This window comes from Chanos chanos, chromosome 4, assembly GCF_902362185.1.
Source record: "Chanos chanos chromosome 4, fChaCha1.1, whole genome shotgun sequence".
Lineage (NCBI taxonomy): Eukaryota > Metazoa > Chordata > Actinopteri > Gonorynchiformes > Chanidae > Chanos > Chanos chanos.
The window spans coordinates 3,998,858-4,011,975 of NC_044498.1; the positions used below are offsets into that span (position 1 = coordinate 3,998,858).

The 13,118-nt window shown below is 42.5% G+C and overlaps 1 protein-coding gene across 2 annotated transcripts; it reads right to left on the reverse strand.

The window, feature by feature from the left end:
• Nucleotides 1-123: 123 nt before the first annotated feature.
• cep43 (centrosomal protein 43) lies at nucleotides 124-12,918 on the reverse strand. Of its 2 annotated transcripts, XM_030771214.1 has the most exons (20): nucleotides 12,810-12,918; nucleotides 11,927-11,980; nucleotides 11,754-11,808; nucleotides 11,509-11,597; nucleotides 9,182-9,319; nucleotides 9,037-9,063; nucleotides 8,134-8,190; nucleotides 7,601-7,671; nucleotides 7,100-7,161; nucleotides 6,680-6,741; nucleotides 6,455-6,535; nucleotides 5,172-5,231; nucleotides 3,703-3,920; nucleotides 3,181-3,246; nucleotides 2,196-2,285; nucleotides 1,954-2,045; nucleotides 1,454-1,528; nucleotides 1,130-1,163; nucleotides 857-944; nucleotides 124-290 (listed from the first exon to the last, which is right to left on the reverse strand). In XM_030771214.1, the coding sequence occupies exons 1-20, from the start codon at nucleotides 12,891-12,893 to the stop codon at nucleotides 216-218; spliced, it is 1,578 nt and encodes a 525-aa protein (XP_030627074.1). In that variant the 5' UTR covers nucleotides 12,894-12,918; the 3' UTR covers nucleotides 124-215. The 2 variants fall into 2 exon arrangements, with proteins under 2 accessions (XP_030627074.1, XP_030627075.1); XM_030771215.1 differs by lacking the exon at nucleotides 2,196-2,285.
• Nucleotides 12,919-13,118: the final 200 nt, after the last annotated feature.

The window sequence follows — 13,118 nt, forward strand, 5'->3', positions numbered from 1 at the left end:
AGTCTTGTTGAAATAGTGAGAGAGAGATGACTAGTATAACTCTTAGTGTGTGTGTGTGTGTGTGTGTGTGTGGAAGGGGCGTGTGTGAGAGAGAAATATAGTGTGAGAGAAAACATACTCTGATCCATGGTGACGGAGGTATTTTAATAGGTATGTTACACAGCATGACAGCCATAAATAAGTTTAATACATGAACAGACTGGGAAGATCAGAGGTCAGGCCACCTCCTCCATGTAATCAGCTTCTTGACTGATCTGAGACACACTCACATCCTGAGTCATATCGTCCAGCTGAGAAAGAGACAGAGAGGTGGGGCGGGGGGGGGGGGGGGCAGAGAGAGAGAGAGCGAGAGACAGAGAGAGAAATGAAATAAGAGATGAGGAGAAAGAAAAGTCAACTAGGTCCCATCAAACATCCAAAATAAGGCAAAAGTAGAATGTCCATGTCACGTGAGTCCTGATAATGATCTCTCTCTCTCTGTTCTCTCTATGGTCCTGCTCCTGCAAAGCTCCCCCTTACAGTAACTAAGTCCCAAATTAAGCCCTCACTTCCTGCTTGATGTAAAAAAAACAAAACAAAACAAAAAAACGCAGCACAATCGAAGTGGTTCACCATGCATGTGTGTGTGTGTGTGTGTGTGTGTATGACAGAACATGTACACAGTCAGACGGCGAGTGTATATGTGTGAGAGAGTCAGAGAGACAGAGACAGAGAGCAAATGAGAGAGAGAGAGCAAGACGGCTGGTGCAGCTGTTACCTCAGTGCTCTGTGTGTGTGTGTGTGTGTGTGTGACAGTGAGTGAGTGAGTGAGAGAGAGAGAGAGAGAGAGAGCGAGAGAGCGCGTGCGTTCTGTTACCTTATCGCTAATGTCGGGGCCCTCTATAGAAACTTCTTCTATCTCTTCACCAATGCTCACTTCGCTTTTTGAGTTTTCAGACTGATGGCTGAGTGGTTTCACCCAGGCAGTTGCAAAGTAAGAGGGGGGGGCAAAAAAAAGAAAAAAAAAGAAAAAAAAGAAAAAAGAAAAAGGTTTGTGTATTACCCTCAAAGCCATTATCATGTCTCGCACAGAATAACATCAAACTCCCGAATGAAGAAGTGCCACTTCTTTCATATTTGACTGCCTTACCTGTTAAAGTCATCATCGTACTCTATATCCTCATCTGTAAAAAAACAACAGAGAACACATCACACTCTCCTCAAAAACCTGGATAAACATTTCAATTATTGTACTTTTAAATAAAAGATATATATATATATATATATATATATATATATATGTATATAAATAAACCGTTTGGAGATGACAGATATGAGGAGAAAGATTAAATTAAAGGTGTATAATATATTTTCTGGGGTTGACTAATTAAATACAATGTGTACGCTGTGTGGTTATAAGCAGGTTCTGTGCCTTACGGATGGGGGGTAAACTATAGACACAGTGGAGGCGTACCCATCATAGGGGATCCTGTTTTCTCGTTCCGTGTCTTCACATCTTTGCCATCGCTGTCTTTAGAGCGTAACGAGCCTGACACGGGGAACAGGGAAACAGAATGCGTCAAACACAACACGCGGGAAGAGTCAACGGTGCCTTAAAGAACCATCCCAAAGAAGTTCCTCGTCCCCAAGGCAACCGAGAGAGCAGCCCCGCCCTCTTCTCTAAACCAAACACCTGCTCCTCCCTCCGCGTCGAAAGGAGCGGATGAAGTGGCAACACCATATCTAGACCGACAGTTTGATTTCCGTCTGCTTTGGTAAGTCCCAAAAAAGGCGGACCTGCCTGTTTTGCTTTTGAGCCTGGCTTAAACACGAATGAGTTTTATTAAGCTTCAGAAAGAAACTGACTTATACTCAGTAACAGTAATCGGTGCATTTTACATACACAAAAGACACGCAGCCCACAGAGGCCTAAGGATGAGAGCAAACAAGAGTCTCAGCTAAACGAGGCCTCACCGTTCCTGCCGGCCGCGTGGTCTCTCTGCTCTCCGCAGCTCCTCAACGGCGGGCTGGCGGACAGGGAGGACAGAGACTTCTCCGCGGCTCTCCTGGAGGTAGAGGGAGGAGAGAGAGAGAGAGAGAGAGAGACGAAGATCAAACTCCGAATGGGAGTCGCAATGAGGAGGCGTAACTGAGACGCGAGTGAGACGTCAAGGAGAGAGGGGGAGAAAAAGACAGGAGAGGACACCTGGGCTCACCTCGCCTCACATACACGCCCGCCTCTAACCTCAGCGTCGGAGAAAACCTCTTCTCCATCAGCCTCAATGTCACTGCATATGGCTGACAGGCTGAGCCCAGACACGGAGTGAACACACACACACACACACACACGCACCCCCAAGAGAAAGACGCACACTTAACAGACAATTGCAGACTGGAAAAAGGTTAAAAGTTCAAGCCCAAAAACGAACAAGTCTTTCCAGGGCAATGGCACCAAAAGGCCAATTTCAAAAGGTCAAAAACCAAACAATTAGGCAGGGGTGAACAAATGATTATTTATTTATATATATATTTTTTTAGTTCTGGGGTTTCATGTTTTGGTTGCTCAGGTCCAAAAAAACACACGTTTCACGAGTGACAGTGGTGTTGTGAAAACCCAGCCAATGTTACAGTGAAGTGCAGAGCTAATTCACTTGTCCATCCCTGGGGAGGAGGGGTTGGTACTGGCAGGGGAGGGGCAGAATGAAATGCAGAGAGCTGGGGAGGCGGAGTCAGGACTGGCATGCAGACTCACTCATTTAGGCTAGTGCCCCTCTTCATTTGGGAAAAGGATCGCCCTGACAGACTCCCCTCTCTCTGAGAGTGGTTGCTTCTTTCGGACGAGAGACAGAGGGGATTGAAAAAGAAAAAGAAAGAAAGGCAGAAAGAAAGAAAGAAAGAAAGACAGAATGCCAGACAGGTGGACCACAGAACAACAAGGGAGACGGGGGGGGGGGGGGGGGGGGGGGGGGGGGTGTTGGGGAGGAGGACAAAGCCAACAGACGTCCTCTCTGATAAGCCAGGCCATGACACTAAAAGTCTAAAATCTAAAACAGTTCACACAGCTTAATCCCCCTTAAAAAAACAAAGAGAGAGAACCTGACCTGACAAAGGATATGCTGCAAGTGTTCTTTTAGCCTAAAGAGGGAATGTGGTAACTGTAACACTGTCCTTAAGCTTCAAAGCCCAGGCAATAATACTTACTCTTTCGCACTATAGCTCTTCTCAGACAGGCTCATGCCCGAGTTTCTCTTTTCTGCAGAGGAACGACTATCATTTCCAAAAGCAGTCATCATAAAAAAAAAAACACAAACAAAAAAAAAGACATAAAGAAAGACAAACAAGAGAAAAGACAGAAAGAGGAGACTGATGTGAGCAATGTTGTATAAATACCAGCCCAAACTTCTCCAAGGCTGGACCTGCTATCAGACCACAGACAATGGAGAGTGTCGCTTTCTTTGTTGTCTTTTGAAATATCGGTCATGTTCTTTCACGTAGTTCCATGTTTTAGGGTTTCAGAGACAATGATGCCTCGCTCTTTTTAAAAAGACCAGCAAACAAAAGAAAAAAAAAAAGTTTCTATACTCTCTTAACACATTCGCCGAGTTCCCTTTTCAAAACCTCAACGCACGTGTTACAGAGCGTGATGGGTTTTGCTGTACGCTGTTGAGTTCTGCAGAGAAGCAGAGATGGCTGCATCTCCTCTGTCTTGTCAGGTCCGCTTACCAGCCGTACGTCTTCTGAGGTTTAGGGAGAGGGTCGTCGAAGAAAGAGTCTCCCTCTTCCTCATCCTCGTCTTCGTCGCCCAGGTCCAGGGATCTCCGCAGGGGCACGGAGGCGTTCCTGGCAGCATCGCCAATGCCCTCCGTGATCCCAGGGGTCACATGCACCTGACCTCTGCTCTTCTCTGTGCCACTGGCATTGCTGTGGCTTCCGTCACTTCCCTGTGCGTGACATTTCACCGAAACAATGAGAAGAGTTCAAACCAGACACACACACACATACAAAACTCTTTTATTCTGAGTACATTCACAGCTAGGGGGGGGTGAGATTTGGTTACATCACCACTTCCTGTGTACTGTTCAGAATACTGAAACTGAGCTAAAATAGACTCACAAAGCCCCACAGAGGTTAGTGGCGTCGGAACATGTAGGCTAAACCTAAAAAAATCATGCATCCGAAAAACATAAAAACAACAACAACAACAAAAAAAAAGACTAACATCCCTAGCAAAAATATCTTTTAGAGGTCTTAAAACATGAACTCTCTCAAGTAAAACAGCATTTTAAAGCTTTGACTTTTTCTCTTAAAGTCTCTGTGAACACACCAGTCAGGATTTTAAATGGGACATCAGTAATGATAGCAGTGCTTGACTAGGTCAGTCATTTCCAAAACTGCATCCCACAGTAAAAGTCATCCACTTACAGGACAAAGTCCTGAGCAGAGGGGGGCAGTTATAGAACACATTTAAATTTGTAATGGAGGTAAGAGCAGAGTGCATCCTGGGAGGTGTTTTTGATGGGTGTAAAATGCTTTTTTTGCCTTGAGATGTAACCTACTTGGTTGATTAGTTGTTAAAAGACCATTAGCACAGTGTAGAGGCAGGGACTATGAGAAAAAACAGGCCAACCCACCGCAAACTAAAACACAAAAGTTTTCTTCACAAGTCACTTAAAGTCAATATATGGTCAACAATAAAAATATAATGGTGGAAAAGCACTAAACTAATTTTATTACTAATCTTGAAAGCCACTCCCCAGTTTGAGAGAACACTTTTAGAGAACAAAAACAATTTTCAACAGATATGAACCATATTCATTCAATCCATTTTCAATCTCCTGTTGTTGGGTTTTTTGGGGGGGGGTTTTCAATCCCAATTCGTCCAGTGAAGTGACTCTGAGGAGCTGGAGGAGTTGCAGATGGACTTGTGGAGCCTGCATTCAGAAGACCAGCCCAGTACAGCCTGTGCTAATGGTTTAACCCCATACCAATTCAACCACAGAGCTTAGGATCACGTTCAGTACCCGCGACAAGTCGCCCGAAAATAACAGCAGTCTAAGCTGCCACAGACCAATGAGAAAACTCGACTTATTCTGTGTTAATTTGACGCTGTTGGTGGTAGAGTGTAGGCCCCTGCTCTGTTTGGTTGAGTTGGTTGTGAGAGTCCCTCAGCCTAAAGCGTAGCATGCATTTACCTGAACAACAGTTCTCTGTTCCACTGCACTTTGTTTTAGAAATCCTCTATATCTGGGTATCTAAGCATGAGAACAAACCTTGTCAGATGTCTAGAGCACTACAAAGACCCAGGCTACAACATCTAACCAAGCCAAGCTACAGAGAGAAAGCACCAGCCTCTCTGTCACACAACAACTCAGCTCAGTGACCAGGGCAGAGTCACTGGAGGCTGAAGAAGTGTACAGTTCTTTCTGTCTGTCTATTTGGAAATTGACAGTAATGACTGCCATCCTAAATGGCTATTTTTCGTGGGGGGGGGGGTATAGAAATTAAAGTGGAACCCTTTGCTTAAGCCGATTTTGTCCAATCCGAATGTACAATGTACCTAACTGAGCTCTAGCAAAGACTCAGAAAGAAGAAAGAGAAGGAATTAAAAAAAAAAAAAAAGAAGAAAAAAAAGATGCCAAGCAGGCGAACAAACTGAGGAGGGATTCGAGTCGAATAACGCCCCAAAATGGAAGATGGGTCAGAATTTACTAGCACAAAAAAAGGTAACGAATATGAAATGACTGAAAGGTAACTGAGGGGAAAAACACATTCTTTGATCGCACTCATATCCATTTCTCTCTGTTATTTCTAATTTCAAGAACTGCCTTACCTCTACATCCTTACAGAGAGCACAAAACACAAACGTCTCAATTTAAAAACAGTCATTCCTTCATTTCACACAGATACACTCACACACAAACACAGTATTCACAAATCAAGACTCTTTCATGCATAAAACCCAGGCAGGTCAAATAGACCTCTCTCTCGAGGGGGAGAAACCCTTGAGTCATTGTGAGACAATCTACGCCCAACTGACAACCTTTGTGACAAATTCATTAACCATAAATTATAAACTCTCCACACACACACAGATATCATCAAACAGCAATGATCTATGCGGTAACATTCTGTGGAATTTTTTTTTTTTTTCTTTTTAATTTTGACTCTTTGGACCAGCGTAGATTTGATGCCACTGAACACAGTTGAACCACAAAACAAAACACCAACACAAAAAAATGAGACATGTTTGAAAACAACATATTTGAACAAACAGGGTAGTGAAGACATGCGAAAGACGTAATATATGTGAGAAATGTGTGGTGGTTAAAATGAAACAACACTAAGGCAGATTATTTCACACACATCTACCACAAAGGCCTGATGATAAAGTTAGTGAAAATAAAAATGAGGTCACACAGAAAAAAAGAAAGAAGAAGAAGGAGAAGAAGAAGAAGAAGAAGAAGAAAAAACGTACCTTGCTGCCCGGTGAAGATCCAAATCTCTCCTCAAAACTCTTACCAGAGGAGGGAGTCGCATCATTGGACTCAGAACTGACCTTTTCCAAAAGAAAAGAAAAGAAAAAAAAAAGAAAAGAAAAAGTCCGTTGAATGGGATGGGAAACTTGACAAACTCGCTAATACCAGCTAACTTGTGAGCAATGTTCTAGGTTGAAGAAAAGAATCAGCAGAGTATGACTCACCACACTTCGACACTGTCCGAAAAATTGTTTGTACATTCCGAGAAATTCCTGAAAGTCCAAGGCTAGATCGCACAAGGGAAGAAAGACACATAACTAAAATGTCCAACAGCAAAGTCAAAGGGCACCAAAAAGAAAAAAAAAAAAAAACCCACACAGACAGAAACTAAGGTGTGACATTTTAAGGAACAGAGACACCTCTGTCACTCATCTATGACTTTTAAATTAAGACATCTCAACAACAATGACTCATCTCACTGTCCATGACGTCTGACACAGCCAACTTATCCCAGTTTCCACCATGAACAACTGAGTCTTTCTACCATCACGTTCTAGTGAATTCCTTCAAACTCCTCTACACGAGACACAGCCTAAAAAAACAAACAAACACACACACACACACACACACACACACACACTCACAGTGACCAGTGCTTTTGTCTTTGGTCCTGAGTTCATCTGTGACAAACTGCTCCAGCATGCCTCTGCAGAGTGTAAAGAACACAGCACAAAAGATCAGGCCCACGATAAACAATCAGGACACGCGTGGGCGAAAGCCTGAATGACCAAAGACCACAAATCTCAAACAGAATACATAAATGATATCTCGAGGTGACTGTTTGTGATCAGTACTCGGTGGAAGCAGACAGATGAGGCAAAGCCTGTTGACTGGCAAACTCCATGCTTTCTAATACTGAGGTTTTATGAAAAACAGACCACAAACACAGTGGGAACCACAGCCTGTCTTAGTGACGCGATGTCAGCGTGCGGCTGCGGGTAAAGGGTAAACACACAACTTTCAGTAATTTGTGGAAGGGGATTTTGAGCAGTGGCTCTTTTCACGCTCTGACCGTCTTCGTTTTTCATTTCACTCAGAAAAGAACAGGACGTTTTATTTCATCTGCGACGTGAGAAACGAGCTACCTGCTGAAGCACGGAACGAGGTCCGCAAAAACCGCAATGACACCCTCTTTGCTTACTCCGCCATTCCTGTCCTGAATAAAACAAACACAAACACACACACACACACACACACACACACACACACAAATATTGAGAGGCACATGAAATGAACAAACTGAACCTGCAATAACTACTTAATAACTGTGAATCAGTAAGAACTACTTAATAACTGTGATCTAGCAAGAACTACTTAATAACAGTGAACCAGCAATAACTAGTTAATAACTGCGAACCAGCAATAACTAGTTAATAACTGCGAACCAGCAATAACTAGTTAATAACTGCGAACCAGTAATAACTACTTAATAACTGTGATAGTGCAACAACTGATTAATCTAAACAAATTAATGTAAAAACGCTCAATTATCAATGATGGGAGTGATTTCACAAAACAACAACAACAACCCCTGAAACATCACCACCACCAACAAAAAAAAACACTGAGCTCTACAAAAAAGGAGGTTTTGAAGGCTCCAGTATGAGAAAGAGATCACCTTGTCTTGCATGTCAAATTTTCGCCGGACCTCTGCAATTTGGCCAGGAGACAGGTCCTGTAGACAAACATCAAACTTTTAATCATCATAATCGTCATCGTCTTGTTCACTGGGACTTTTTATGGGTTGAAGACTGAGTTCAGATGCTGCGTGAGGAGTTATGAATCAAGCTAATTTCACGTTGTCAACGTCAAGCATCTAATACACACACACGCAGACACGGGGTTATCTGATCAGAGCTTATCTCAGTGTCTACGACTGTAAGTCACTGAATGCTTCCACTGTTTGACTGCAAGCCTAAACACCAGTGAGGTCATTGAGAGCTGAAACAGTAGGGGTGATTGTAGGGTGTATATTTTTATCAGCCGGGATAACATATGCAGTCTGGCATCAAATTAGTCTCAACCTGCGTAAGCGGACACGTATGCAAATGAAAAAAAAAAAACACCTATACGAGAAACTAAACTCAATAAAGTAGGACAAACTTGTTTTGCAAAGACTAGCTGAACAGGAAAACATTTTTTCATACTGTCTCTCTCTCTCTCTCTCTCAAAGACAAGACTTTTGCATGAGATCCAGGGTTGATGTGTGTGACCTAAAAAAAACATTAAAAAAAAAAAAAATTTGCACCGTGTGTGGGGAGAAGCCTGCTATGAATCAACCCTAGTTCTGTTGTCTAACCACATGTGACCATGTTTGGTTAGGAGGCAGGTTAACAGTATCCGTCTATCTGTCTTTCATTACAGGTCTCTACCTGTGCTGGCTGTGCACGCGCCTGAGTGTGTGTGTGTGTGTGTGTGTGTGGGCGTAGAACAGTTTCAGCACACATACAGGAGGAGGAAAAAAGAAAAGGGGAAATGACAGAGGGTCATAAGCAGTATCATGACCGTAGGACAAATTTACCTTAGGTAAATGTGTGGCCCGATCTCCCTGCGGGTGATGGCAATCAGGAAATACCCAAAGATAGAGAGAGAGAGAGACAGTTAGAAATTACACTGAATGAGCACTGTGAAACACACTCAGGTCGAGAGGACCTTGATGTACTCACCTCTGAGTAAACAGAGGGCTTCTCTTTGTGTCGACCTCTTTTCACCAGTTCCAGCAGGAGCGGCGTGTTCTTATTGACCTCCGACTCGGAGATGCCCAGCTCCCTGGACACGGTCTCTCGGCTGTCGAGCCCGTTAAGCTATAAAAAAAAAAAAAAAAAGATTTACAATGGGGAAGTATGAAGCAGAGCACTCATATTCAGTAGACTGGAAAATTACAACACCCTCTCAAACAGTGGCTCACTCATTAGTGAGAATAACATTGACTTCATAAACACCCCTTCCATCAGAGAGTAACTGCGTGAGCGACAAACTTGCTAAAGAGACCAACACATTCAGACTCCAACACTTGATAAATTGCCAATGTTGTGCTTTAAAATGCACTTTTACAGTGTTGATGCAGACATTACTGTGACTACTCTCAGCTGTAGTTTGTCCACCTTGGAGGATCCAGAAAATGAAGCCTTGATAGCAAACAAGACTAACGAAACCCTAAATCTGAAAGTCTTTGTGTCTCTTTAAACCCCTGGTATCTTAGAAGAAAATGGTATTTACAAGTGCAAAATGAACAGACTCTTTAGACCCCTAGAGATCTCTCAGCACATACTTCTAGTCAAAACCCACTGTTAGACCTCTAGTCAAAACCCACTGTTACACCTCTAGTCAAAACCCACTGTTACACCTCTATCCACTCCCACTGTTAGACCTCTAGTCAAAACCCACTGTTAGACCTCTAGTCAAAACCCACTGTTAGACCTCTAGTCACTCCCACTGTTAGACCTCTAGTCAAAACCCACTGTTAGACCTCTAGTCACTCCCACTGTTAGACCTCTACTCTAGTGTTTCTCTGGTCTAAACCACTGTAAGACCTCTAGTCAAAACCCACTGTTAGACCTCTAGTCAAAACCCACTGTTAGACCTCTAGTCAAAACCCACTGTTAGACCTCTACTCCAGTGTTTCTCTGGTCTAACCCACTGTAAGACGTTATATAATAATTTACATGTAATAACATCCTGGCTAAAACTTCTCACTCTGCGGGCTTACATCACTAAATGGCCTCGCTTTACTTATTAAAGCAAAATAACTTAATGTGTTCACATGCGTCATGCTTGCTCCTACTATGTTGTCAAAACAGAATTCCACTCAACATTCGAACGGGTGAAAAAATTTCGCTGCCTTCGCCCGGACACATACAACGCTGCAGCGAAAACTCTGCACGCCTGTCAGTCTGGGACCAAACATACATACATCTAGAGATGACAGCTGTCACCAGCAGTGTTTATATCTTTAGAACGACTGAGCACTCATTTATTTCACAAAATACCAACACACAAAAGCAGCCTGACGACTTACCAGACCGCCCCTGATGCCACACCAAAACAATCCACTTGGCAAAGGTAATGAGACACATAACCAAGCAGCCTTAGCTTTGATGCCAGCTAAGAGTGACTTTCCAACCCTGCCATTATTAAACTATTACCAAGTATATTAGTATATTATCACTATGTCGCCTTTTATGAGCCCTTTCCCCCCTGTTACTGAGTGGACATCTACTGCAATATGAAAAGCATCATCTTTTCGGTGATTTACAAACATTTTTGACAAATTTCTCACCTTTTCCACTTTATGTTTTGGAGAGATATTTATTTACTTATTTATTTTACATAGTTCAAATTTCCATTCAGTTCATTTAAATGTCTTGTTCCTTCTTGAAAGTCTACTTTTTTTTTTTTTTAACATCATGTTAAAATTTTTTGTGTTTTATTTTTGTATTTCATTAAACACGTGTTCATTTGAAGGAAATGTTGCGTTAGACTTTGTGTCACTGCAAATTTTGATACAATGATTTTCATATTCACAGGAAATGAATATCTTCACTAAATGGTCATCAGTCCCATTGATTACTAATGATTGGTATCAGGCCTGAAAAACACCATGCCAGTTGACCCCTAGAACATATTTCCTTTGGGTTGGGTTTAGCTGGTCCTTTAAATGAACCATACTGGAGTTTAGGACAGGGGACTCAGAGGTGATGTGTTGCAGCGTTCCCAGAGCATGTTTGGATTAACTTCTCATCACAAGGTTACAGTGGCAGTGACCAGGTCAGAGGTCAGGGACAGCGGAAACAGCAGTTCTCTAGTAAATCAACAGCAACATTACTAGGGCTTTTCTGACTGGGATTCATCCAAACAAACCCTGGTTCCCGTTCTGGAGCCAAACTCACTCTCTCTCTCTTTTTTTTTTTTGTGTTGTGCCGCTTTCGGACTACAGCAGTCTGAGTCCATGTTAGTACCACCATGCTTGTGCATTACTGAATCATACACTCACCGTGTTAATTTCAGGCTGGAAGACAGCAAGTGTGAAGTCCAGGTTGAAGACCTGAAGGAAATCAGTGATGAGGCTGGCCACCAAACGCCCTTTAAACAGATAAAATCAACAAAACTCAGAGAGTTTATTCATAGTTCAGGCCAGTATGAGAGAAAGAGAGAGAGAGAGAGAGGGAGGGAGAAGAGAGAGAGAGGGACAGAGAGGGATAAAAGTGTGTGGCTGGGACTATTTGAATGGATTCTTACCATCTTTGGTATTGAGGCACTTCTTTAGGCTCTGATTGACGAGTGGAGTTTTGTTCTAGAAGGAAAAATGAACAAGAGCATCTTTAGAAACGGATCAGTGCGATGGCAGACACATATTAGGTCAGAATAAGTGGAACAACTGAGAGAACGAAAAATGGAACAGATGGAAATACCTCAACTTTATCCTGTTCTTCAAGAGCAAGAAACACAGCAGCACGCAGCTCTGCCTGCAATAAAATAACATTTCTGTAAATGTACTGAGTTGTTATTTTAACACCTGCTCAATTTAAACACATAACGAACTGCACATTTACCGGTAGAGGACATGCAAAACAATGGAATCCCTATGATACAACTCTTCCGTGCGATCCTGTTACCGTAAACCTAGACGGCAAACTATGCTCGCAATCAGGAAAAAGAGACAATAGGTAACCGGCAGAAGGAAATATGAAAAATGTAATCTACTGGAAGGACTTGTTCATGCCAACGTATATATGCAGTTGTGAAAACAGTGTTAAATGATCTGGCGGAGTCTTCAGTGAGTCACTTCAATAACACTGCTCACTGTTCAGATGGCGTAGGCTACGCTTTTCAAGTTAGAGGACATGCCCGCTCCAAATTTACTCTATGACCCAAAACAATGAGTCGGCAAAGGACTAGCCGCCCAGAGCGGCTAGTATAAGCGAGTATAAGCGATACACACTGTTTTAAAATTCAGTTGCCAGCTACATCTTCCGGCCAACGTATCAAGTTAATATTTGTTAGTTACAGAGAGATATGTAAACACTCTTGAGATAAGGGGAAACAGATACAAGATGCAGTGAGCTCTTTCATTATTTAAAGACAAACTAGCATCATGTTTAACGTCAGTTCAAATTTTGGTTGCAGTATTAGCGTAAGATTCTCTGAACATAAACAAACAGCATTTCCCATGTAGCTTTGGCTAACTTTGGCTAACCTATCTATCAGCATCAGATAAGCGACATAGCGACATCTGTATACATAGTAAGTAAAGACATAGTGTAAACACAGCTAACACATACAAATAACCGTCACCTTAATTTTATTCAAAACGCCATTGTTTTCCAAGTTTTGAATCAAGAGATCCCTCAGTTCCGTGTCTTCATCGGTGGCAGACATTTTCACTAAACTGAATAATCTTAACTAGTTCAGTTAACTGACCTACCTGTCTATACCGTAGCTAGCTAACTGCTAAATGAGTTCTTCTTATTCTTTGGTGTCTGTGGTCCAAGTTTTTGAAGGTAGCGCCCCCTATAACACTGGAGGACAATGTCGGCAATGGATAAAACTTTTGCCGACGAAAGCTTTTCATCTCTGTTGAAGCACTGAGCGAAATGCTGTGTA

What these genes read in the sequence shown, in the direction of transcription:
- cep43 (XM_030771214.1), bottom strand. Translation starts at nt 12,893, where the DNA reads ATGTCTGCCACCGATGAAGACACGGAACTGAGGGATCTCTTGATTCAA. An exon ending in TACGATGATGACTTTAACAG is followed by an intron (nt 945 to 1,129) that starts GTAAGGCAGTCA and finishes GAAACCACTCAG; the next exon opens with CCATCAGTCTGAAAACTCAA. An exon ending in GCCCCGACATTAGCGATAAG is followed by an intron (nt 291 to 856) that starts GTAACAGAACGC and finishes TCTCTTTCTCAG; the next exon opens with CTGGACGATATGACTCAGGA.